At 49.5% G+C, this 26,342-nt stretch overlaps 3 protein-coding genes across 3 annotated transcripts in view; all 3 read right to left on the reverse strand.

The window, feature by feature from the left end:
* Positions 1-2,668: 2,668 nt before the first annotated feature.
* Positions 2,669-6,713, reverse strand: LOC120858170 (dendrin-like). The gene is made up of 2 exons (XM_040234061.1): positions 6,482-6,713; positions 2,669-6,086 (listed from the first exon to the last, which is right to left on the reverse strand). Exons 1-2 carry the CDS (start codon positions 6,688-6,690, stop codon positions 4,202-4,204), a joined length of 2,094 nt encoding a protein of 697 aa, XP_040089995.1. The 5' UTR covers positions 6,691-6,713; the 3' UTR covers positions 2,669-4,201.
* A 2,924-nt stretch (positions 6,714-9,637) lies between these two features.
* Positions 9,638-23,178, reverse strand: LOC120858195 (5'-AMP-activated protein kinase subunit gamma-1). Its single transcript, XM_040234112.1, has 12 exons — positions 23,092-23,178; positions 18,722-18,770; positions 12,502-12,611; positions 12,224-12,305; positions 12,069-12,127; positions 11,885-11,930; positions 11,729-11,783; positions 11,315-11,441; positions 11,066-11,231; positions 10,880-10,917; positions 10,473-10,619; positions 9,638-10,342 (listed from the first exon to the last, which is right to left on the reverse strand). The coding sequence occupies exons 1-12, from the start codon at positions 23,098-23,100 to the stop codon at positions 10,238-10,240; spliced, it is 993 nt and encodes a 330-aa protein (XP_040090046.1). The 5' UTR covers positions 23,101-23,178; the 3' UTR covers positions 9,638-10,237.
* Positions 12,499-26,342, reverse strand: part of LOC120858214 (histone-lysine N-methyltransferase 2D) — a 49,869-nt gene continuing 36,025 nt past the window's right edge. Inside the window, exons 55-57 of the mRNA XM_040234138.1 lie at positions 23,092-26,244; positions 18,722-18,770; positions 12,499-12,611 (exon numbers count right to left, since the gene is read on the reverse strand). Coding sequence (XP_040090072.1) covers positions 26,152-26,244 — 93 coding nt within the window. The 3' untranslated portion in view covers positions 12,499-12,611; positions 18,722-18,770; positions 23,092-26,151. The remainder of the gene's footprint in view (positions 12,612-18,721; positions 18,771-23,091; positions 26,245-26,342) is intronic.

Genomic DNA, 26,342 nt, shown 5'->3' on the forward strand with positions numbered 1-26,342 from the left:
TATGGCCTGGTTCTTTGTTTCATTTACCCATTTGTGATCTATCTCCGGAAGTCCCAGGGCTCTCCTGAGAGTCTAAAGGGGGAGGGGGCTCTTAGCTCCCTTCAGAAAGGGGCTTCCCTGGGAAGAACTTGGCTGGTGGAAGGGTAGGTGCATCCTGTGGTAACCTGAGGGCTGCTGCCCAAACCTGAGCGTACTCTCCAGCATTGCCGTCCCTACAAGGCTGTCCCAACGTGCGTTGGGGGGGGGGGGTGCGGTGTAGTTGTGGCCTCTGTCTTGAGGCTGGCTGGCTGGCAGACGCAGCCAGATTTAGAAGTCATTTTCACAGCAGGGAGCCTCCAGCCTCCCACCCACAGGGCCCTGCAGGGCCAGTCTGAGATATGGCTCACCCAGGGCTGGCCCCCTGGGCCTGTACTAGCTCCTCCCCTTCTCCTCTCTTACCCTTTCTCCCAGATCTTTAGCAGCTGGTGCTGATTTCACCCTTAGGCAAAGATGGAGGAGGTCCTGGGGGAGGGGGTACTGCACTTGACATCCCAACCACCCATGTGCTCTCAGTACACCATTCACCCAGTCAAGGGGCTGCTTGTCTCCACCCCAGGAATCCCCTCTCCTCTCAGCCTCTGCTGCCTCTTCCTCCTATTCCTCTACCTCTACTCCTCTCTTCCCATCTCCCAACCTAATACTCCCAACACTAAAGAAATAGCCCTAAAGAGAAATAACAGAGTTCAATACATATATCACTTACTGTGTGCCAGGAGATGTTCTAAGTGCTTTACATATTGAATCATTAATCCTCCCAACAAGCTTATGAAAAACACAATGTTAATAACTTCATTTTGTAACTGAGGCTGCTAAGGCACAGAGAGGTCGAGTAACTTGCCCAAAGTCACACAGCTAATATGAGGTGGTGGTGGTGGTTTAGTCGCTCAGTCGTGTCTGACTCTTTCGACCCCATGGATTATAGCTCACCAGGCTTCTCTGTCCATGCCCAGGCAAGTATACTAGAGGGGGTTGCCATTTCTTTCTCCAGGGGAATCTTCCTGACCCAGGAATGGAACCTGGGCCTCCCGCATTGCAGGTGGATTCTTTACCGACTGAACTACAAGGGAAGATCCAATATGAGGTAGATGCAAGATTTAAACCCAGGCTGCCAGGTCCCAGAATCCATGTTCTGCATACAACACTGCCATAGATCTCTAACAATGACAGCAGTCTGCATAAGCTCTTAAAGCTACCCTCCTGTGTGTTCAGCCTCAAAGAAACCTAGGCAGCATTGTGGAACACCCCTCCCCAGGAATAGCCCCTCTACTTTCCCATGCACCTCACCTCTCCTGTCACTCCCAGAGCCTGAGAGCCCCAGGGCTACAGCAAAATCCGGGCAGATGCTCTCACTACTGCCCTGGTCTTCCTCAGTCTTCCTCCTAGCCCGAAGTCCATCCTATTCTTAGGCCCAGAGGTCAAAGGCACACATCCCTGAGCTGGACCAGGCTCACCCTAGCTTGGCCTCTGTTTTCACTCCTGCCTTTATCTTCCACATCTCCTCTGAATGTATCCTCAACTCCAGTCAAACCAGACCATTTGACAATTTCCTAAACAAACTGTTTCCCCTTACATTCATGCCTCTATTTTTGCTGTCCTCTCTGTTTGGAAACCCTTTCCCCAAATGCTATCTCAGATGCCTACCTCCTCCATGGAGCCTTTCATGATCTCATAGAATCTGTATAATCTGCCTTGTTTGATTCTTTGTAATACTTAACACCCACTGCTCAATCTAGCATTATTTACGTGTTTTCCCTTCACCCCGTCAGGCAGGTGTTACTCATCTCCTTCTTGGAGTTCAGCTCAGTGCCCAGTTCTTCTCAGGTGCTCAGTAAATGTTTAGGAGTTAGAATCAGCAGAAGTTAGAACTGTAGGTGGAAGGAAGACAGAACTCAGAAACCTTTGATCTCTGCCCAAGGTGAACCCCCACTTACTTCACTTCCTCCAGCAAGAGCTAACTTGAAACCTGGCAGTCCAGGCAGGTTCTGAGATGGACGGACCTTCCCGGGTGACTCTGACCAATGTTATCCATTTAGAATCAAAGCCCCCAAAGACCCCTCCCCCCGCCCCCGCCCAACCCCTTTCACTGAACCAAGGTCAGACACCCAGTTTAGGGTCCAATTCAGCGGCCTCCCTACCCTGCCCCCCTCCCAGTCCTGCCCAGTCTCTCCGGGTGAGGGTGGGGAGCGACACTGAGATAATTGGAGACCAAAACTCTAAGTGGTTTGAGAGCGGGGCTGGGGATCGGAACGCTGAGCCGGAGTTGCTGTTGGCAGGACTCGGTGGGGGTGGGGGGCAGAGGCGGGGCCGAGGGCCGGGCCAGGACTCGGCGACTGAGTCTGAGCGAAGCCCCCGCGCCTGCCTAGTCGACGGCTAAATTTACCCAGGCTGACTCAGCCCTTGCCCGGAATGGGGGGTGGGGGGAGTGCATCGAAGCAATGGGAAGAGTCAGCGGGGGTGGGGTGGGGGGCAAGGAAGGGAGAGTCCGCACGGGGGGAGACAGGGGTGGACCGGCGTTTCCATCAGAAAAAGGAGTCTCCTCCACCGCCCACCGAGCAGGAAGGAGCGCAGGAGCCCTGGGGGGAAGGATGCTGTGGGGAATGGGTCGGTGAGAGGAAAAAGATGCCAAGGCTGGACAAAGGGAAGCTTAGATTTATTGAGCGCCTGCTGTGTACCAGGTACTGTGCAAGGCGCTTTACATACATTATCGCATTAAGTCCTCACAACAACCCTGCGAGGTAGGTGTTTATAAACCCCCATTTGACGGATGAGGAGACTGAGGCTCAGGGAGGTGAAGTGATTTGGCTGAGTTCACATGGCTAGTAAATAGAGACAGAGGTGTCCGAGATCGAAGAGAAAAAATACTTGTGTCTGAATCCCAAGCTGTTTGGTGTGGACGAGTACAGAGAAGGGCTCCGCGCGCTCCAGAGGTCTGCAAGGCCAGAGGCCTACTCGCGATCTCGCATGGCTGGAGACGGCGGGGCAGGGGACCCGCGCGCAGGAACTAGGGAGCAATTGATTAACTGGCAGTGCCGGGAGTTGGCAAGACTCGGGGACTAGCTACGAGGGAAATCCGCGACCTGCGCGCGCCCCGTAGTGGCTACAGCGAGTATCACACCCCACACCTACAGGCTTTTGGGGACTAGCCTCTTCCTTCCCTTGTTGGTTTCTGGAAGAGGCAGAAACATGTAAGACATTCTCAGGATTCTCTCAGATGGGTGATCCCACCTGGATGGGAAATCGTGGTAACTATTTAGAGCATCACCGAGGAACACTGGGGAGGAGGAACAGGGGAAGGCCTAAAGGTCCCAAGCTGCTTCATTGGGTGCCTTCCCTCCCCAGCTCAGACCACCACAAACTAGGGACAGTGAAAAGGCCACCATCCTGCCCTGCCTCGGGGATCCTACACATAAACCTGAGAGACTGGAATAGGAGCCCTTGCCCACTTACTTGGCTCTTCTGCAAACCCTGAACGGTCTCTTGAATTGAGAGTGAATGCAGGTGTCCATGAAGCCACCCAGAGACCCTCAGACTCTGTTCACTTATTCCTAACTGTCTTGTGGAGGGGAGGATTGAGATAAGAGCCTCTCCTAGGACTCCAAAACATCAGGAATGGACCTCAGAACCCCCTCATTTTACATACTATGGGAACTGGAGAAGGGAAATGACTTGCTTAAGGTCACCCAGCAAATCAGTGTCAGAGTTGGGATTGGAACCCAAGATCTGTGAAACAAGTGACTCCTCTTCTGCTTTGCTGGTGGCTTCTGCCAAGCGCCTCTCTGTCACCTGATCACCTCAGTCTGAGGCCTCTCCATCACCTTCTTCCTTCTGCCCAGAGGCCCTGCCCTGCAGTTGCCCTGACTATCCCACCCCTGCCCTCCTGCCTAACCCCACCTAGGCCTCTCTGCTCAGCTCCATGTTAGTGCACTGGGCCCTGCAGAAGACCTTACCCACAGGCACTGGGTGGAGCAGGCATTCAAGTCTACTGCACACCCTCAACTCTCCTGAAAAAAAAAAAAAAATCATGTATTGACATGTGCTCCCTCTCATCTGTGTGCCTTCTATGCTGAGTACAGGAATGGGTGGGTATAGGTAAGGGGTACAAGGAAGTCTGTGAGGAAGAAAGGGGACACAAATACAATAATGGGCCTCTCACTGTTGCTCCCTATTTCCCTGTGGTCCCCTTAATGTCCCTCGCCCCGAAGAGGACCTCCTCGTTTTTGCTGATGGCACCTACAATCTCTCGGGCATTGCCATTCGGCTCGGCTGTCTTCCCGCCTTCCGGGGGCCCGGTCCACTCTTTCCGCCAGGAGGCGCCCGAGGCTTCTGTGTCGCTTGCATCAGAAGAGCTGCTATGGACGCTGAGCTCCGCAGCTTCGTCTGAGTCGGAGTCCGGGGCGGTGTGGCGGCGGATGCGGGACACGGCTTCCCGCAGGGCCCCGGCATAGGGTCCAGGGGCTCGCGCCCAGCCCCGGCCTGCGCGCCGCAGGCCGGACGCCACTTTCTCCGATCCCTCGGCACCGCGCGCTCCCCCCGAAGCCGGTGGGCCTAAGGCTGAGTGCTCTGGGCTACCTGGCTGCGTGGGGGGATCCTGTAGGTTTACTTCGCCAACCGGGAGCCCCAAGATGCGCGAGGCGCGCTCCTCCAGTGAGGAGTCTGCGGGCTTCCCGCCCTCAGCTTCGAGCCCGCGTCCCTCACTGGGTTGGAGAGAAGGGCGACTGCTCAATGGCAGCTTTCGGCAAGGGGAGGGAAGGACCGCGGCCCCCTCTCCCTCCTCTTTATTGGGTTTCGGTTGGCTGGGGGCATTCCCCACAAGGCGCGGCACCCCGGCGGGCAAAAGCTGCACATGCTGGGTTCGAGGGGTCGGGACGTACTGGGAGCGTATCACCACGCAAGTGGCATCAATGACAAAGACGCCTTCCCCACGAGCGGGGCCACGGGAACTTCGAGGCAGGGTGTGGGGGCGTCGGGTCACCTTCCAACCGTCCAAGGTCTCGGGTCCTGCCTCCCCTCTATGACCCAGGGACTCTCTCCATCCCGTGCCTCCTGGAGCCCAGGGTCTGGGAAGGGTCTGGCTATGCCGGGGCGGCTGCTTTTTAATGGAGGGAACCCAGCGTTTGGGGAGCCAGGTCTGGTCTCTCCCTTCCCTCCCTTCCCCGGAGCCCTTGAGATGGGGTCTGGACCTGGGAGTGGGGCGCGGGGGGCTAGGGGTGGCAGTGGCAGACCCCGCAGGAACGGTGCCTGGGCTCCCAGCGGCTTTATCTTGGGGATGGCCTTCGCTACCACTCTTCAGGACAGCAGCAGCCAGCCTCGGGCTTTTCTCCGCGGCCCCCTTACCGGTATCCAGCCTTGGCCTGTCTGTTCCACAGCCTGGGGATCCCCCCAAGAGACCCCGTCCCTGACGGAGACCCCAGGCCCCTAAGACGTCCCGGTAGATCCGAGGATCTAGCCTCTTCTTTGCGCACCCTCCCTCTGTCCTAGTCGGCGCAGAGGTTGAACAGGCCCGCGCCTGCGAGGGCTCGGGGCCTCGCTTAGTCCCCAGGGTCCTGTGGGGGCCCTCGTAAGAAGGTGGAGCCACGTAGGGTGGCGGCCGGTCCCAGCGGCGTCGCGGGGCCATCCCGGCAGCGCCTCTCAGCAGCAGGTGAGCCTCGTAGCTGGGGGGCCCTGGCCGCCGACCAGCCCAGGGCCCCGCCCACGCCGCCCCAGGATTGCTCTGCGGCTGCGCGGATGGACGGGGCGGTCGCCCCACCGACCCCAGGCGCTCGGGCCTTGAGGGAGCTGGGAGCCCTGCAGAGTGGGCCACCCGAAGGGCGTTCCGAGGCTCCGGGCGGGGCCGGCCAGGGGGACTCCTTCGGGCCCCACCAGCCTTGCGCCTTTTTCGCTCGGTCTCCTTGGCCTCCCGCTCCTGCGACGCCGCTTTCCTTTTCTCTTGCTCCCGGGCTCGGGCCTCGGCCGGGGGCCCCGCCCGCCAGTTGGTCGCCTCCTGCAGCACCCTGGAGGCCCAGGGCCGGCGGGGCAGCGGCTCAGGGGATCCCGGGCGCGGCCCACACCTGGGACAATGAGCAGGAACCCAGGTGAGCAGTTTGTGGGGGAAGGGAGCCGAGGTCCGGGGAGCTGGGAGCGCTGGAGGCCACTTGGGGCCACCGGGTGGAGGGGTGTGTGTGAGTGTGTGCGCGTGTGCACGTGCGTATATGTTAGGGTTGAAATCGAAGTGGGACTCCTCACCATCTCTCCATGCACACTTTAACAGTATCTGCCCCATCTCACCTGCCCTTTCTCACGCCCACTCCTGTGCCCCCAAACGGGATGAGTCAGGCCCCAACCTTCGGGATGGGATTCGGGGAGGCGTGGGAAAGAGAAGGCAGCGCTGGCTGGTGCCCACGGGAAGGTCCGGACCCCAATCCCTGCCCCACCTCTCTCTTCCCCTTACCCCTCCTTCACTCACGTGCGGCTCTGGGGCCCGCGGACCCAGTGGCTGGCCTGGAAGTCCATGAACTGTCGAGGAGGGGCGCGGCGACTATAATGACAGGAAATAGTCTTCACTTTGATCACCAGCAGCTTGGATTTCTGCACCCAGAGGCAGCTGCCAGACTCCTCATCCTGGAGCTCCCGGGGGCTATCGGGCCCCTCGGAGAAGAGCTGGCCATCCAGCATCCTGCCCCACCCCACCCCGGCCCCCCACCCTCCCACCCGCCCCGAAAGCCCCCTCCCAGCCCGGGGAGCTGGCGCCCACTGCAGAGCGGCAGGCCCAGCGACTGGGGACTATATATACCCAGGCACACGTGTGTGCCTGTCTGTGTGTGTGTGCGCGCGCATGTGACACGGCGCGGACGGCTCCGCGCTGCTACCTCCCCCACGTGCACGACCGCCCCCTGGGGCCCGGGATTGGGCGCCCCTTCCCACTGCTCTTGTCCCGCAAGCCTGATGGGACCCGCACGAGTGGGCAGGGGAGTTCTTATTCTTGCCAAGATGACCGTGCCCCCACCCCCGCCCCCGTCTCTTCAACCTTCCCGCCGTTTTAACCCTTCATTCTCCTGCTTCTCGGGGTGCCTGACCAGCAGGTGCCTGACCAGCAGCATTCTGTCCCTGACATCCTGCCCCAGACTTTTATTTCTTCATCAGGGAGGTGATGGGAATGGAACTCAAGGTCTCCGCCTGCCACTCTCTGCTGGTTTCCAGGGGGTTGGGGTGCAGGAAGGGCTGGCCCACGGCTGGGGGGTTTATTTTTAGCGGCAGTGGCGTTCGGGTGCAGAGAGATGAGTAACCAGCTTCCATGCGGTGGAGGGAGGAGGTGGTGGCTTGCCCGCAGCCTTTGTGCAACTCTGGGGGAGAGCTGCCTCCAAGCTCAAAAAGGGTCACCCCCACACCCTTAACTCCTTACCCTCTCAGTGTTGTGCCCAGGGCTGCTGGCACAGCAGGACAGGAGTCTGTCTTAGCCATCGAAGCTGCCCACACTTTCTCATCCTTAGATGTTTGTCCTTGGGCACCCATGGAGCCCTCTCTCTGAAGCAGGCTCTCCCAACCCCCAATCCAGAAGCCAGAATTTGGGGGTCCTACTGTTCTCTGCCTGAACTCTGCTCAGACTTGTGGAGGAAGGAGTGCTTACGCATTTGCACCCTTTCAGAGGGTATAGAGGAGGAATGGCATGTTTCCTTGGCTAAACTAATCCCCTAGCAACTGAAATGACACAACTGGCTCCCATTTTCCAGTGTAGCACTCTGTCACCACTACCACAGTGCCTAGCTTGTTCAAGCCCCACCTGGAGTGGTGCTCAAGGTGCCCCCCTTTTAGGCTCATTCTGTCCTGGGTGGGGGTGGTTGCCTGCAAGCCTATACCAGGTGTCCCCTGATTCACCATGGTAATGTTAGTGGCAGTGCAGCCCACGCCAACCCTTCCATGCAGAGACTTAGCAACCATGCCTGGCAACCATGGCAGCAGCTCCAGTGGAGAGGAGGGGTGCGGGGAGGTGGGAGCAAAGTGTGTACGGCAACAGTGCTGAAGAACGGATAATGCACCTCTCCTGAGGAATAGGTTAGAAGGCTATGAGGCTCCCACTTTGTCCCTTGTCTTTCCTTCTGCTCCGTCCTCATACCCTGAGACTGCCTGGTTGGGTTTTTTGGGGGGACAGGAGAAGCAGATCCCAATTTGTTTTCTACTAAAGTATACACAGCCCTTGTACATAGACCCTTCCTTTTAAGGTGATGAGCCAGGAGGGTTGTTTTAGGACGGGCACTGACTTACTGGGAACCACGGAAACAAAACCCAGGCTTCCTGCTCCCTAACATGGACCTTTAGAGAGAACCCAAACATCCTCTATCCCATCCGCTCAGCCCGCTTTACACCTACCAGCTATACCAGTGGGGTGGCTCTTGCTTGAAGCCGCTTCCTTCCACCCAGGTCCCACCAGAGCCCCAAGGCTTTAAAAGTCCTTGCCTCCTCCCTAGACACGATGGAATGTGACATAAGGCGACATCTGTCCTTTCCATCATGCACACACCCACACACACATAAACATACCCTAATTCTAATAACGTACAAGCCTCCCTCCCTCAAGTGTGGGAATGTGCTGTGAGAGCTTTGAAGGGGCGAATGCAGAAGCAGGGGTTTGGAGAAGCCCCACAGCGCAGCACTGAGAGAAGAGCTCGGACCAGTGCCCGGTGCTTTTCCCTGTGTTCCATGGAGAAGCCTGCTTTGGAGGAACCAGTACAGAATAGCCGGGGTCATGAGTTATCAGGCACGGTCTGGGCAGGGGCAAGGAAGTACTCAGAAACTCCTTCAAATCTGCGGTAGGAAATGGTACCATATCTCTAAGGCAGTGGTGAGACAGTCTCCAGAATGTGGTTCATACCCAACCATCTAGCAGCCCTTATGGTGCCTGTTGCTTGGACTACTGCTTTGGTCCACACTGTTTCAGCAGAGGGAGAGGGTCTGACAGGGTGACCATAATCCTGCTGCTCCCCACCCCTCACTCTCCAGCTCTTATCTACCTTGGAAGAAAGGGATTTATGAGTTCAAAGACAGTGTTGGTTCAGCAAAATCCAGAGTCCAACCTTCCCTAAGAAAAGTGGATGACAGTGGCAGGTCCCTCTGCCAACCCAGAGGAGACCCTGGGTCTTTCTCCTCTCTGGAGACAGAGGCCTAGCGCTATTACGGGAGTTTCCTTGGGTGCCAGCTACGGTCCAAGCAGAGGAGAAAGCGAGGTGATAAGGGGACTGCAGGGAACAGGGTGGGAAACAGTTATGAACAGAGAATTAGAAAGACAGTGAATCTGGTGTAGTGGTAAAGTGCGTAAGTTCTAAAGCAAGACTGTTTCAGCTCAAATCCTAGCTCTACCTTTTATTAACTGTGTGGCCGTAGGCTAGTTACTTGGCCTTTTTGTACCTCAGTTAAAAAAAAAATCTGTAAAACTGAAATAGTATCTACTATTGTTCTGAGGATTAACTGAAGTAATATATGTAAAGCATTGCGAATGGTAGCCGGCACACAGTTTAATGTGTGTGTGTGTGTGTGTGTGTGCTGTTCTTGTTGTTCTTAATGATGAGCTGAAGAAGCCATAAGAAGTAGAAACATTGGAGCAATTACAAAAATCAAACACCAAAAAACCATGAAGAGGCTCCTGTCATTTTAATTAGGTTTGCCAGGAAAAGCAATAACCTCAGCTAACCACTCTGCCCTCCTCCTCCCTACAACTCTCATCTCCTTTCATATGCATACAGCACAGGAACCCAAGGGTCCTCCTCCCCATGATCCTCCCCACTCCCATTAGAGGAAGAAATGCCACTACATGGACTCAGCCTCCTCCACACAGCATGAAACATGATGAATAAAAACATCTTTATGCAGAGTTCTGTTGTGCCTATTTTCTTAGGGTGGAGTCAGGGACACAGGCAAAGGCTGGGTGAGGTCTGGGGATCTCTTAGAGATCAGGATTTGCCTGAGGAGCACAGAGTCCATAGGTCACTCAGAAAGGGGGCTATGTCTAAAAAGAAAGGGGCTAGGATGGGCTAGGTGAGGATAAAGAGAGCTAAAAATCCATTTTCCTTCCTTCCCAACACGTTCCCTCCTCCCATGTAGAAGGGTAGGGGGCTCCTGGGCAGGGAACAGTCACAATTCTCTAAAGGTCTCATCTGTGGTTCCCAGAGCTTTGGGCAGGCAGTGAGTGGGGCATATGCCCTGGTGCTGCACGACCCCTTCCCCTGGCTCAGGGCTTCTCTCCGCCTGTGAGCACCAGCGCCTGCAAGATGTCAGACAGGGATACAATCCCCTTGACCACATCATTCTCATCCACCACTACAAGTCGGTGAACCTGCATAGAGCCAGGAGGGAGAAAGGGATGTTTAGTGCCAGCCTCAGTTAAGGTGGGCCCTTCAGTCCCCATCCTCCATGCCAAACCTGAGCTGCTCCCCCAGCTCCTTCTGGGTTGCTGGCCCCCCTACCTCTGCTTCTACCAGCCTGTTGATGATGGCTTCCAGAGTCTCATGCAGGTAGCACTTGAGAACACCCTCAAAGTAATGTGATCGGTGTTGCAGGGCTTTGGTCACTGACACATCTAGGTTGTTGTAGGTCTTTTCTGCTGCCAGGTTCTGGGGAGAGAGAGGAAGATTCATGCAGGGAAGCAAAGGAGTCCCAAACCCTGAGCCCACCCCACCTCACAGAGTGATTTCAAGTAGGTGTCAGCCATGCCCACAAGCCACGCCCAGCTCATTCAATTCCTTTTCAAACAGAATTTGAAAGCTTGGAAGCTTCTAAAACCCTTAGGTCCCAGAAGAGACTCTTCTCCCTCTCCACATTCAACACCCCACCCCTTTCCCTACCTCCCAACCCCGCCCCCACAATCACTCACGATAACATCAAACTTGGAGTAGATGTCCACCACACGCCCTAGGGGGACAGAGGCAGCTCAGCAAGGAGGATCTGGCATCCAAGGCTCCCCCTGCCTACAGAACCACCTTCCAGGCTGAGCTGAGGGGACAGGAGATTTTCCCACAGCCTCCCTGGAGCCCTCCTCTCCCTGTGCCTGATCCCTCACCTTTCTCATCCACCACTGGCAGGGCTGAGACTCGGTGCTGTACAAAGATGCCCAGAGCCACGTACACAGGGGTGGTGGTGCGGACCATAGCAATGTTGGCATAGGTACCAATCTGTAGCTCTTCCAGAGACTTAGACATGAACTCTGGCTTGGGGAACTCGGTGATCTGAGGAAATAACCATCACCTTGATTTTTTTTCAAGGCCCAACCAGTATATAAGAAGTAAAAACTGGGCTGAGGAACACTTACAAATAACTTGAGGAACTTGAGGATGCGCTTGTGGGTGAGGATGTACAAGGTGTTGCCTGATTCCGGGTCAATAACTGGCAGCCTGTGGATCTTGTTTCGAATTAATGAAGAGACAGCATCAAACAAGCTGCGGGAAGGTAGGGATTAACGATAAGTTCCACAGTGGTGGGCCTGAGGGTGCTGAAGTAGCTCTTTAGAGTGTGCTTACAAACAGGGGAAACAGGTGGTTAAGGGAGAGGAGCAGGCGGTTCAGACCAGACCTAAAGAATGTGTGTGCGTGTGTGTGCATGTGTGTGTGTTTGGGAGGAGTGTCTTTTTTCTCTTCTGTTCCTGGCTCTTTGGGTATCTAGGGCCTTAGCTATGCTGATGGCAAGGCTCTTTCCCCTTCCAGACAAATGGGTAGGTGGAACTCACCTGGCATTAGGAGAAATGCAGACAAGTGGTTTAAAGGAGTCCTGTAGGTACACCTCTGAAGGGAAAAGGGAGGTTCACAAAGTATTACCATGAAAAACTGTTTCCCAGGAAACTCTCCATCCCTTTATCCTTTCACAACCCTCGCTCTCCACATACCTCTCCAAGTTTCTATCTTGTGTTCTTCCAGCTCATAGATCTGCACCTGAAAGCAGAGGCAACAAACTTGAGACTTGATCTCGCTGCTTTATTAACCCCTTGTAGTTTGCTTGGAAGAAAGGAAATGAGAGTGAGGGACTCTGGGCAGGGAAAGTGGTTTTGGTCATGGGTTCAGGAGCCTTACCAAGGCTGATTTATAGTAGCGGTGCAGGATATTGATGAAATCAGTGATGGTCAGCATGCCTAGAGGCCAAGATAACAGCCCTCAGCACTGCTCAAAAGCTTCTCTCCATGCCCAGTACAAGATACCAATAAAACAGTGTTCCAAAAACTGCTTACCCACAAAACTCTGCTTCTTACTATCCCACAAAGGGGCAGCCCGGACACCATTAGTCACCAAAGCAAAGAAAGCTTTCTTTACCTGTAGTGAAAGAGTAATAACCACAAAGGAAAATTCACAGGAAGCAGGGCTGGAAAAGAACAGGGGTTGGGTATGCTGGGGAAAATGGGAGCCTAACCACATAGAAGGACAAGCTTATCCTTGGGATGAGGTAGGATGAGAGGTACTGAACCAGAGGCTCCGAGGAAGGGGTGACGGAAAAGAGGATTTCACCCACCTGAAGGGAAGTATCAAATACAACCAGTTTTGAGCTTGTGGGAATCAGGTCATAGCAGCGATGAGACTTCATGAAGGAAGTATACACACTATTGTTGGATTCCGGAGTCTCTACATAGGGTAGGATAGTTAGTAGCTTCCTCCCATGCAACAACTCACAATCAAAAGAGGCAGAAAATAAAAGTGTGGTAGTTGCTCAGATATTTACAGCATGATTTATAAGGCCCCCTTATAAAGGACAACAGGAACACATATTCTGTTTTGTTGCTATTGTTCCCACAAAACCTGGATAAACTCCTTAGAAACCATTTCATCCAACTTCACCCCCAGGAAGAACTGTATCTATTGACTCCTTAGGCAAAAGATGGCTGACTAAAACAGAAAATCTATAAAACTTTCATTAACCTGTTCTAGTCTAAAAGTTTTTTTTTTCCTCACCTTTAATTCATTTTCCTTCTCATATATTTAGCACATTTTCACTTGTTCTCTTTCTCAATTAAAATGTAATTAAGCTTCTTAAAATCCAAGAAGTAAACTTCTTAAAATTCTTGTTAGACTCACAGATGAGGAAGTCATGGCCCAAGGTGGGCCATTTTAGAACAGCACTAAGTTAGAGCCCAGTGCTCAACTGACCTGCCCGCAAACAACCTGAGAGTCCATCTTGGGATGCCTGTGTGAATCAGAGATCACCCCACCTACTCTAGACAATGGCTGTGTTTGCCTTTCCATTCCTCTGACTTTAACTGCTTGTTCTATTAGAGCAGCAACCCCCAAAAGAACAGCCCAAATGTGCTACATGGTATGCTTGTATATCTAAAAATATTACGTCATTTAATCTGTAAGGCAAATATTGTCATTTTTCATCTGAGAAAACAGACAGAAAGCCATAAAACAAAAACTGCTCAACGTCATATCATCAGTAACGAGAAAGGCTCAAACACAGATCTACGTGATTCCAAAGTTCTTAAATACTCTTAAATCCTTATCAGTTGTTTTTTTTATTTTTAATTTTTTTTTTACCAAAGTTATATAGGTACACAGTTTAGAGAGTCAAATAGTTCTATAATTTTGTTAAGAAAAACTGCAGTTCCTAGCACCCACCTCCTTCCACCCCTCCCCAGAGATGAAACCTCTTTAGCTGATTATTTTGGTACTTATTTCTATGTCTATAAATAATATGCTTATATTGCTACCATTTTTTTTTTCACTTTTAGGCATTAACTATTATCACGCAAGGAAGATGACAGGCACTCTCTATTATCATATGAGGAAGATGAAAATTTTCAATTCTATTTCCTACCAGGACCCCCTTATAAACCTGTACCTCCTAACTCTCCATTCTCCCAGAAGTTAAATTACATCAGTGTTTAAATAATTTGACTGAATATTCATTATTCTGAGCTACCTCAAGTAGTAAAGTCTGATTTTTTTCTTCACAACTTTATTTTCCTGGAGTTAATAACTGTCTTTTTGTTTGCTTAGTTCTCTATGTTTAGTACTTATAACTAATTCAGTCCCCAAACTCCTTACCAATTGTTTAAGTCTCCTTTCAAGAAGTTCAGAAGCATGGGAGAGTCTATCAATTTAACTACCCAAAGAAGTCTCTCTGGAGCCTTCTGACCTGCCCAAATCCGGGCTGGTCTGCCTGCCGTGCACTTCTGTCATCTTGAGATCTTCCTTCATTTCCATCCTGGGACCCCTTTCACGTCTCTCCTGTATTAGCACTCTTGTGTCCTGTATCCCATGATTTCCTCTTTTTTGATTATTCCCTTGTTTTGGTGAAGCACATTTTCCAGTAGCTTCCTGAGAAAGGGTGCATGGGAGGTAAATTTTTTGAGATCTTGCACCCTGCAGACATCTCTATGTTACCCTCATCTTTGATTTAAATTTGTCTGGCTACAGAATTCTAGGTTGAACTTTATTTTCCTGCAGAATATTGAGGGTTCTGCTTCATTGCCTTCCAAGCTTCTGGTGTTATTGAGTTTGGGGTCCTAGGCCCTTCTGATTCTTTGTATATGTCTTGTTATTTTCTCTCTGGAAACTCAGGATCTTCTCTTTGTTCGGTGTTCTGAAATTTTATGATAATTGTGCTTTGGTGGTGGGGTGGGGGGGGTGAATTTCACCCGTTGTGCTGAATATTCAACGAGTTCTTTCAATGTGAAAACTAATGTTCTTCAGTTCTAGGAAATGTTCTTGAATTACTTCCTTGATTGTTTCCTTCCCTCTGTGTTGTCATTTTTCTCTTTCTGTAACTTCTATTATTTGGACTTCCAAAACTAACCCTTAACGTTTGTTTTTGTTGTTTTTAAAACACAGTAGTTCCCCCTGCCCCACTCACCTAATCCAGGGTTTTACTTTCCACTGTTTCAGTTACCCATAATCAAACCTTGTCTGAATATTAAATAGAAAATTCCAGAAACAAGCAATTTGTAAGTTTTCAATTGTGTGGCTTCCTGAGCAGCGTGATGAAATCTCTTGCTATTCAGCTCAGTTCCAGCCCTGGGAGGCAATCATCCCTTTGTCCAGCATATCCCATCTACTACTCATTAGTAGCTCTCTCAGTGATCAGACTGTCATGGATGTTATCGCTGTGCTTGTGTGCAACTAACCCTTATTTTGGAGGACGTCTCTGATGGCCTAGTAGTTAACACTCCGAGTTTCTTGGAGAAGGAAATGGTAACCCATTCTAGTATTCTTGCCTGGGAAATCTCATGGACAGAGGAGCCTGGCAGGCTACAGTCCCTGGGGTTGCAAAGTCTGGCACTACTTTAGTGACTAACAATAATAAACCCTTATTTTATTTACTAATTGGCCATGCATATGTAAAATTGAAGCCCTGCTCTCTGTGTGTGTGTGTGTGTGTGTGTGTGTGTGTGTGTCTGTGTGTCTGTGTGTGTGTGTCTGTGTGTGTGTGTGTGTGTGTGTGTGTGTGTGTGTGTGTATATGCTGAGGTTGCTAAGATCTATGATAAAAATGTATCTGCTATCTGTGAAACTGAGAAGAAACAGGAAATCATGCCAGTTTTGCTGTTGCAACTCAATTGCAAAAGTTATAGGGTCAGTGTGTGAAAAGTGCTTAGGCAAGATGTGAAAGGTATTATGTTTGTACAGTAAGATATTTAGAGGTAGACAGACTGAGAGACGCAGGTTTGATCCCTAGGTTGGGAAGATCCCCGGGAGTAGGAAATGGCAACCCACTCCAGTATTCTTGCCTGGAAAATTCCTTGGACAGAGGAGCCTGGCAGGCTATAGTCCGTGGGGTCACAAAGAGTCAGACACGAATGAGCACACATACACCTTATTCTTATTAGACTGACCGACCACATTCACATAACTCTTAGTATACTGTTATCATTGTTCTATTTTATTATTGTTGTTGTTAATCTCTTACTGTGCCTAATTTGTAAATTAAACTTTATCATAGGTATACACGGGGCTTCCCAGGTGGTACTAGTGGTAAAGAACTCGCCTGTCAATGAAGGAGACACAAAAGATGTGGGTTCGATCCCTGGGCAGGGAAGAGCCCCCCGCCCCGAGGAGGGCATGGGAATCCACTTCAGTATTCTTGCCTAGAAAATCCCTTGGACAGAGAAGTATGGCAGGCTACATAGTCCGTATGGTCGCACAGAGTCAGACACGACTGAAGCAACTTAGCATGTATACACGCATAGGTATGTATGTGTATAAGTCAGGATATATAGGAAAAAAATTATATATACAGTTTAATACTACCTGTGGTTTCAGGCATCCACCAGGAGTCTTGTAATGTATCCCCCAAGGATAAGGAGGTACTAACCACTGTTTCTTTTTTCTATTTCCTCTTTTTTCACTTTTTTCCTTTTTCATTATAGTTTATTACAAGATACCAAATACAGTTCCTTATGCTATACAGTAGGACCTTGTTGTTTCTTTTATATATATAGTTGTTTGTATCTGCTAATCCTATACTCCTAATTTATCCCCCTTCTTTCTCCTTTGGTAACCATAAGTTTATTTTCTATGTCTGTGAGTTCACTTTGATTTTTAATTCTTACTTTATGAGAGATTTCTTCAACTTGATTTTCCAAACCTCCTACTTAGTTTAACACTTTTGCTGTTATATTTTTAATTTGTAAGAGCTCCTTTTTCCTTTTCTGAACATTCCTTTTCTTTAAAAAACTGCATCCTATACTTGCTTCATGGTAGAAATATGTTCTCTGAGTAAGTATTAACGTTAGTTTTTAAAGTGTTCTTATTTATGCATTGACTTTTCCTGTTTTTCTTTTTCTTTTTTCTTCTTCATTTGGGGGGACGGTTTGGATCAGTCTTTTCAAATTAGAGGCTTTCTTTAGATGTCTGGTAATCCTTTGTTTAAAGGAGGATTCAAACCATATTTTAAGAATGGAGACTTTAAAGCTGATTAGAAGCTCTATGTGTGTAGATGAGCCTTGTTAACTGTGAACCATTAAGATGGGGAACAGTTAGTACTTATATTTTTAGGTTTTTCCTTCAGTGGGATTCTGAAGAAAAGGATTATTCATTTGACTTTGTGCTTGAGGATGAAGTCTTTTCTATCAGCATTCTGAAAACTGAGTTGGGTAAAAGGACTAGGGTCTCAGCATCCAGTATAGTTCACCCCACGCTCATGTTTTCAGCACAGTACCTCAGCCCCTTTCTGTTCCTCCAGTCTGTGCCAAAGTTAGGATGGGCCATTTTCCAGCTGCACTTAGTGGGATAGGAAGTCTTGGGATGTGACTCCTCCTTCGACCTTCGGCGCTTCTGGGCTTTCCCCTCTGCTAGTTACAGCTGAGTTTTCTCAGGTATGCTAAGGCATTTACCACTCTTCTGTCTGCTTTCCAGCTTCCAAAAATTCATTGCCATTGTCTCCTTGCTTGTTCTACCTATTTTAATGGTTTTTGTACTTTCAAGAATAATTCCTTCATGGTGGCTTTAGTGGCTTTTTATGAAGGAACAAAAGTAGATACATGTATTAAACCCACCATCTCTAACTGGAAGGCCACCATTGTTCTGCAAATTTGAAAACTCACAGACTCCCAAGAACGTGTCTTTTGACACCAGTTCAAGACATGCTACAATGATAGTTAAATAATATTACAGGCTACAGGCCTGCAAACATATTTGGTTTGGTTTTCACAGTATTTAAATAATTAAAATTAGCTGCCCAATTACACAATTCTGGAGATTTATAAGAATCCAAATTCTCAGCTTCTTTTCATAATCAGAAGATCTGACAAAACTAGGTCTTGAATTCCTAAAGAGCAGCAATTAACCAGACTAGGCTTTTAGATGCAATGAGAACCACAGGTTATTGTAATCTTATGCAACCCACGTCACTACTTGATCCATGTAGACAATTTGAGTTTCTTACCCCTGCCTCAGTTGATGCTAATGCAAATGCACTCAGAAACACAAAATAAGCACTGACATCATGGTGCAGTCATCAATTATAAAGAATCATCCAGGTAATTCAAAATATGACTATATTAACTTTTTTGGATACTAACGACATGAAAATAGAACATTTAAAAATTCTTGTGGAGAACTTACAGACCTTTAATAATATATCCCAGAATCTCATCCCATATTTTAATCCTCTGAGAAAGTATGTATTCCTAATGCCATAAACATGTCTGAGAAAGACTGAGAGTGTTCCTGGGCAAAACCCTTTACCAGAGATGCCTATAATTTTGCTTCTTTCCAGATGACCGGGTTGGATCACCCTGCTCTAACCAGGTATTTGGGCAGATGCTGGAATTCCCTTCTCCTGTGCCCTGAATTTTAGGGTTTAGTGCCTCTATTTCTGGATTAGTTCTAAGGGTTTTCAAGTCCTTTCTATAATATCTTGTGTATACTCAGTGGCTTTAGTGAGATCACTGGATGATAAAATCCTAGTGGCATTGTTTGGGCTACTCAGAACATACCAGGGACTTCAAACATGGTTAGCCAGTCCAGAGTTGCCTATGAAAGTTCTCCCTGTACCTCAAAAGTTTCTCTCAAGTGGTCTGATGACTGAAGATATTAATCATCCTCACCCTGCCCAACATTTATTCTTAGGTGATCTTGGAAAATCACTTGTTCCTGATTTATGTAGTTTGGCACATTATCTGGCCCAGCCTTGATTTTCCCAGGGAAGACTCTGGGAAAAATTCAAAAGCACTGCTGAATAAGAATTAGGATCGGGCTATTGTTTTCATACCAGTTTCCTTTCCTCAGTAAACTTACCTTGAAGATGCTCATTTTCCACAGCTGGGTAGCTATCTGAAGAAGGGACCTGGAAAGACAAGAGAAACAAAGATTCAGCCTATCTTAGGCTCCATCCATTTGAGCCTGGCAACATTCGGGGAAGGGCTGGTGAACTAATGACTTCCTTTAAAGCACTACAAGGTCCTTTAGAAATATTATCTCATTTAATCTTTATAACCCTGAGGTGAATACTATTATCAGCCTTATTTTCACAGATTAGGAAACTGAGGTTCAAGAAATATTAAGCAAACTGCCCATGGCTGGCAAGGGGTGAAATGGGGATCTGAATACAGGTCTGTGTGGTTCCAAAGCTCATGGTCTTACATACTACATTGGTTAATGAAACATTAGGACTTAAAAGCTGACACTAGAAAATATGAGCTTAAAGTTGGCCCCACAAGACTTTCACAGACCTATTTATAAAAATATGGAAGCTGGAGAGACAACACTGCTTTCCTTCAAATAGTCACCAAGTGTAGGTGTAGGCACCCGAGTCACTGACATACAGCTTACCAAAAGAGAGTGCCGCATCTGGGGAGGGTCCCAGCAGCTGACTGTCAGCAAGGATCAAAGTTTGAATGACTGAGGGGTAGATGAGAAGAATAAATGTTCTGAAACTAGGGAACTGAGTCTTCTCAGCACCCTTGTGAGTCAAAGGCTGCTATCGCCCAGAGAGGGCTGGTTTTCCAAGTTTCCTTGTTTATGACAGTCTGAGATTAGAAAGTGCTTTGAATACAGAGAAACCTTCAGAGCATCTCGGTGCTCCCTCAAGTGGGAACATTTGGAAATTTCATTGTTATCTAGGAACCCAGGAGAGATCATGTTCATTTTTGTCTGCTGGAATCAATAGTTTTGACTCTATTTGCTCTTTTTGGGTAATATTCCCAAAGTATCTTAAAGTCACACTTCACAGTGACTTTACTCCACAGCTGCAGTCGTAACATGAATTTAAAGGCCTTGGCTTAAACCTGGGAGGTTGGCTGGTAAACAGGGTCAGGTTGGTTGGAGAGCTCTAAATTTCCCTCCTCTAATAGGCCAGGGTGGGGGCAGGGGGGTAATCTCCCTCTCTTCTCTCTAGGCTGCATAAGAAAGACTTTCATCATGGCCTGGCATTTTGGCATAGCTATCGGAACAACAGCCTCATCATTTATAAGTGGGAGAGAGGACTGTTTAGCAGTAAAGCAGTCTCACAAAGACCTATACAAAGAAACAGAAACAGTGACTTCTGTAGCAATTATTGTACCCACCATATGATACTTACTTCACTGTGCTACAGTTATTTTGTTCATTATCTATCTGAACAGACTGTAAATTCCTGGAAGCCTGAAACTATCTTACACTTCTTTGTATCTATCACCTAGCATGTGGGTTTGCATATAATTCTCAAGTGTTTTGCTTTTTAACACTCAAACTGGTAATGATTCACACTGATATGGACAGAGAGATCTAAGACTACATTACAGAGAAAGAAAAGAGACATACAGCTAGAGACATAGATACCTACATAAGAGTCAGATACAATTGAATATGATTTTCTTTCCACCTATTTCTCCACAAAGGAGTGGGGCAATTATGTCTACTCTCTCTACATTTAATAAGACAGGGGACTTGAGACTACTGTACTACATAAGTTGTTGCGAAGTCGCTTCAGTCCTGTCCGACTCTGTGCGACCCCATAGATGGCAGCCCACCAGGCTCCCCCGTCCCTGGGATTCTCCAGGCAAGAACACTGGAGTGGGTTGCCACAGAGACACACCCTATATCTGCTACAAGATTCACAATTTCTTCCAAACTCCTGATCCACCTTTCCAGTTGTTTGCTGGACCACCATAGATGTCACAGAGACTCCTCAAATGCTTCAATACAAGATAGAACAGCATCTGTCCCTCCAATCCTATTATTTTTAACTGTGGTTCCCACCTCTGCTTTTGCATTGCTCTCTTCCCAGGTGCCTGAACTGTGGTCTTGATTTCTCCAAGAATGAGCTATCCTAACATGCCTGCTTAGAATGATAGGGTGTGACCTAAACTTGTCCTTAATGTCTATTAACTAAGCTGCTATGTTAGAAATAATGGCCTCAAATCCATCTCACTCCTTTCCACTTTCACAGTTTTAACATAGCCTCTTACATCACATTTCTGCAGCATTCTCTAAACTGTTATCCCTGACAGTTTAAGAGAAGAAGAAATCTATTTCCTCTTCAATTCATCTTTCATGCTGTCACTAAGTTCTCTCCCCAGGCATCTCAGGAACTTGGAAGGGAACTACAACTCCAGGAACCAAGAACTCACTACTCTCTGAAGTAGCTCCTCCATTTACAGAAAGTCACTAGGAATATTCTTAAAGTACACTCACTACCTTGCTCATAAATCGTCTATATGTGTGTGTGTGTGTGTGTGTGTGTGTGTGTGTGCGTGCACTGTCATGTCCGACTCTTTGCAACCCCATGGACTGTAGCTTGCTAGGCTCCTCTGTCCATGGAATTTTCCAGGCAAGAATACTGGTGTGGTTGTCATTACTATTCCAGGGGATCTTCCTGACCAAGGATTAAACTTGTGTCTCTTGTGTCTCCTGCACTGGCAGGCAAGTTCTTTACCACTAGCACCACTTGGGAAACCCAAAATCTTCCATGGGTCCCCTTATTACAAAACAAAGTTCAAACTTAATGTGGTATGCAATATCTTCAACCTGACCTCAACCTACTTTCCCAGTCTTTTCTCCAACTATGACCAAAATCCAAAGCTCCAGCAACATCAGCCACTGGCTGACCCCCAGTTAAGCGCTACACACCCCAGTTTCTATGCCCTTGCTCACACTGTTCTCTCAACCCACAATGCCCTCTTGTGGGCTGACAGTAATTTCTCCCTCCCCTATGCTGCCACAGTCCTTTTTTTGCATCTTAATGATAGCATTCACTACAGTCTACCTTAAATAACAGCTGTCACTGACTTGCCCTTGCCTCCACTGCAGCTAGGCTAAGCATTTTCAAAGTGGGGTTTTTCTTTTTTTTTCATTTTATTTATTTATCAAGCTGCACCACGTGGCCTGTGGTATCTTAATTTGCCCGCCAGCAATGGAACCCAGGCTCTAGCAGTGAAAAGGTTAAGTCCTAACCACTGGACTGCCAGTGTACTCCCCCCCCCCCTTTTTTTTTTTTTTTAGAACAACTTCTATTCCAAGAAACTTCTAATCCAGTACATAAAATATGGCTAAATTAGAAAATCCATATAAAAATGCTTTGTAAGCCATAATAATTTATAAGTAAAAAATAACATCATTTTGAATTTAATGGAATAAGACCTTTTATTTTTGCTCAAAATTCTCCTAATCTATAAGAACTTACTCCCTTGCCTGGGTGACCAGTTGCAAATCACTTTACTTTGGTTTGATTTCTTCTTTATAATCTGAGGGACATGACCTCTTTGCAGGCAAAGAAAGAGCACAATAAGGGAATTACTCTGGGCTCCTAACTGATGGAGAGAAAGGTGAACTTGCAGCCGTCATACAACTACAGTAGGAGATGATAAAAACCAGGAGAGGAAGAGCTACTCTGTTTGACAAAGAATACATGGAAGGAAGGAAGAGAATGGGAAGAGTTCCAGAGTGCCAGATCAAGGCTCCTGAGAGTGAGGAGAGGTACAAAGAGATAGTAGGGGACCTGCAGCAACTCTGGGAGGATGACAGGGCCCTGCCACAATCTGTCAATGCCTGCTACCCAAGAAGGAGATAGGCCAACACACCTGCTTAGAATCGCAGGGCAGGGCATGACCTAAACTAGATCAGGGACACAGTGGCCTCTAACACTGGAAGATTCCCTCCTTCAGAGAAACCCCACTTTTCAGTCTTATTAAGGCTAAGTTATCTCGCTGAACACCTCAAAGCAGTATAAAAGTCTTTCAGACGTCCCTCCTGCCAAAGATTCTATGGATCACACTCGGACAACTGGGGACCGGGTGCTATCTGCAAGCGGGGGTCCCTCGGAACCCCCTGCTTCACGTAGGAAAGCTGGCTCACGACCCTTCTCTCTCAGGCAAACCTCTGAAGGGCTTGAGGTGCTAAATGAGGAGGCGGTCCAAGATCGCCAGGGAGTGCGTCGGTTTCAAGGAGGGAGGCAGGAGTCATTACCCGCTCGGGCTTAAAGTACCGTGGACCGAAGGCAGGCACCGGCGCGGCCCAGTCGCTGAGATGCGCTCAGCGAAAGAGCGGAGGAGCAGGGTCACGGTCTAGGACAGACACCCTACTTCTCGTTGACTGGGCACCAGCGCCGGTCCCGGTTCCCCAGTCCCCTGACTGGGGTCTCGGGCTCCACAGCGCACCCCCGCCTCCCGCCACCTTCCCGCGCTCCTCACCGCCTCCATCGCGAGAGACGCCGGCTGGGTTCTTTCCCTTTAGGAAGCTGGCCCGGGGGCAAGGGGGCGGAGAAGGCCCCGCCCCACGTCCGGTACCGCGACGCACTTCCGCCAACGTCAGAACGTACGCAAGCCAAGGGTGGAAAGCGGGGAGCTCACCCTTCCGGTGTGTCCTGGCCTCAGTAACCGCCCTCCCCGGGTCCTCTCAGACCTCACTGATCCCACGGACGGCGAGGGTGACGGGACGGAGTCGCTTGTATTTAAAATGTTCTTTTTTTTATTTGTCGTTTAAAAACAAACTTGGAAGAAGCAAAATCCAAAACTTGCCCTTTGCCTCTTGCAACATAAATTATGTACAGTTCAGAATGATCGCTGATACAAAACATGCCAAGGATAGGGGCGCTGGGGTTGGAGGGAGAGAGGGCGCTTTAAAAAAGGGAATCATTTCATCCGTTGTTACGAAGGACCAACCTTGCTGTACAGGATACACACAACACAAAATAAAGTCTTCACGGGATTCACACTTGTCAGAGATTTATTTTTTAAAAAGGGGGAGGGTCCTGGAGGTGAGGGGAGAAGACCATAAATGGGAAAAAACTGAAAACTGAATATGTGCAAGTGTAAACCAACCCAAAGTACAAACATGGGGGGGGGGAGGGGGGGGGGGGGGGTAATGCTGCTGCAATTATACAGGCGGGGTACTTAAAAAAAAAAAAACCAACAACCAAAATTCCAACCTTGTAGCTTGGGTCTGAGTTAGTTTATATAAAAATTAAAAACTGTATAAGGTTTCTTCACTAAATTCTACAGGACTATCAGATACCTAGCATATGCTTACAAAGTCTGCCCCATCCCCTTTTCCCAATCCCAGGGCCCAAGCCCCAATCAGAGCCTGACTGTCAGGAGCCAATCTCCCCTTCCCTGTAACCTAGACCTTCTGCTCTTGGAAAAGGAACATCCAATGGCTTTGGGGGAAGCAGCCCAGTCTCCCCACTGTGATCTTATTACAGTGGTTTCTGTGGGGGTGGGGGATGTTATTCTCTTAAACATTTGCAGCTTGAAACAGTTGAGGAAGCAGCTTAAAAAAAAAAAAATTTCCCTACCCCCATCAATCCGCAACCCCCCAAATTCAAAAACAAACAAAAACAAACCTAAAATCACAACAGCGACCGTGCTCCCCCTCCAGCAGGCCCACCCATACACCACCACCAAGCCCACCCCCACACTCCAGACATTTGATTCTTGAAAATATTAATTACAAAATGCCCTTTGCCCACAGCCCCTAGGAGAGAACTGCATATAAGCTTCATCTTCATCCCCATGGCTCCCTACCAGAGAGGGGTCTGGGGCCTCACCCACCCCCTGACCTACCCCTACCCCCAGGAAGAGGTTCAACTGCAGCACAAGCTTGGGCAGAAAGGGGAAGGAAAGGGAAGGCAGGGGAACCCATTACCCTCTGGCTCCCCCTGGGGCCAGCTCACTTTTGTGCGTTATAACATAGTCCAACTATACAAAAGGGGGTGGGAATCGCCCAGCCTCTATACCCCCACCTTACAGCAGTCACAGCCAGGGGGTGGGGAGGAGGGGGTGAGGAAAAGGGCGGTAGGTTGGGTAATGGAGGGGGCTCCCCCACAAGGGGAGCTCCATGTATCCGCCCCACACCCCCCTACCATTTATAAACTGGTTTTGTAAAAAGAAAATAGATATATTTATATAGAATATATAAAGCACAAAAATTAGTAGTTTTACATTTGCTCTCCCCGGGGGTGGGGGGAGAGGGGAGGGTTCTCACCTCCAGCCGGCTCCCCCATGCCCCACAAGACTATGTACAATCCCATGTATAAATAGATAAATACCCCCCACCCTCCCCGCGCTGACACTAAGCTCCCCCACCCCCACATCACCACCCCTTCTCACCAGACCAGCAGCAGTTTGGTGACTGAGGGAAAGTGGGAGCTCCGGGCCACACCCTGCCTCACTGGGTATGGGCATGCCACTCAGGGATAGCCCTCACCCTACCACCCACCCACCCCATCCAGGGGCTGGAGGGCAAATGGGCTCATGATGGGGTTGGGAAAACAGGAGGGAGATACTCTGGTCCTAAGCACACCCCTCCTGCCCCCATGTCTAGATGGAGAAGGAAGTCCTAGAGCAACTAGGGGCCAGTCATCCCCAATCTTCATCATCATTAGCCTCAACCACCATCCCATGCCCGTAATTAAAAACAAAGATGGATTTTTTGTTGTTGTTTTTTCTTCTTCCTCCTACCCCCCTTCCACCCACTCAGAAGAGGGCAGTGAGGTGGGGGAGAGGGTTGGGGCAGTAGGGGGCTTGGAGAGGGTCTCACATTTCAAAACAGCAAAAAATCCAACACTTAAATGAGGTAGGTGTGGGTGCGGGGTCTCCTTGCCCGGCTTGCCTGGCTTGCCCTCCTGGGCAGCTGGGCGCCTCTTTCCCATTCATGTTGCATTTGTCAGATTGGAAAACAAGGAAACACAACCCATAGAGAGACAGAAACACAGAGGAGAAGAGGGAGACAGAGACAGATCGAGAGGGAAGGGGATGAGGGTGAGGGTGGGGGCAGGACCCGGCAGGCAGGGCCAGGTGTGGGACCCGGCCTTTGGGATTGTCAAGCTTAGTCAAGTCTCTTTGCAGCCTTGAGTTGGGCCAGAGAGGTCGGTGAGAGCAGCAGGGCTGTGAGGCCCGGCCACACATCCTCCTCCCCCCTCCCTGCTGCCTCCCAGATGCTTCTGGGTAGTTCCCGGCCCATATCCCCCTCAAACCTGAGATGCCCAATGGCTGCTTCTGTCTGGCCCCTCCTGGAGCTGGGGGCAGAGATGCCAGCCTGGGGGCCGGTGGCGGGGAAGAGGGTCATCCCTGGTGCCCAGGGTGGGCTTGGCCTAGGGCCCTCTGCCCCAGCCTCCTGCTCCAGGGGCTCCGGTCAGCCGGCAGCCCCAGCCCTGGGTCCTGGCTCTGGCTGCTACCTCTCTTCCCCCTCATCCCTTTCAGGGAAGAGGTTGGGGGTGGGGGGACTCCCCTGCCTGGTAGCCTCAAAGCTTCTTAGTTCATCCATTTCCGACAATTCCAGGCTCCACAGTGGCAGGGGATCTTGTGCTGATCGTCCTCAAAATCAAACTGATAGTCATATGTCAGCTGGAAAGAGAAGAGGGCACAATCAAGGCCAGTCCGCCAGAGGAAGTGGGGGAGGGCAGTGGCCTTGGGACTGGACTTTCAGCAGAGAAGAGGGAGCT

Source organism: Oryx dammah, unplaced genomic scaffold (assembly GCF_014754425.2).
Source record: "Oryx dammah isolate SB20612 unplaced genomic scaffold, SCBI_Odam_1.1 HiC_scaffold_29, whole genome shotgun sequence".
Taxonomy (NCBI): domain Eukaryota; kingdom Metazoa; phylum Chordata; class Mammalia; order Artiodactyla; family Bovidae; genus Oryx; species Oryx dammah.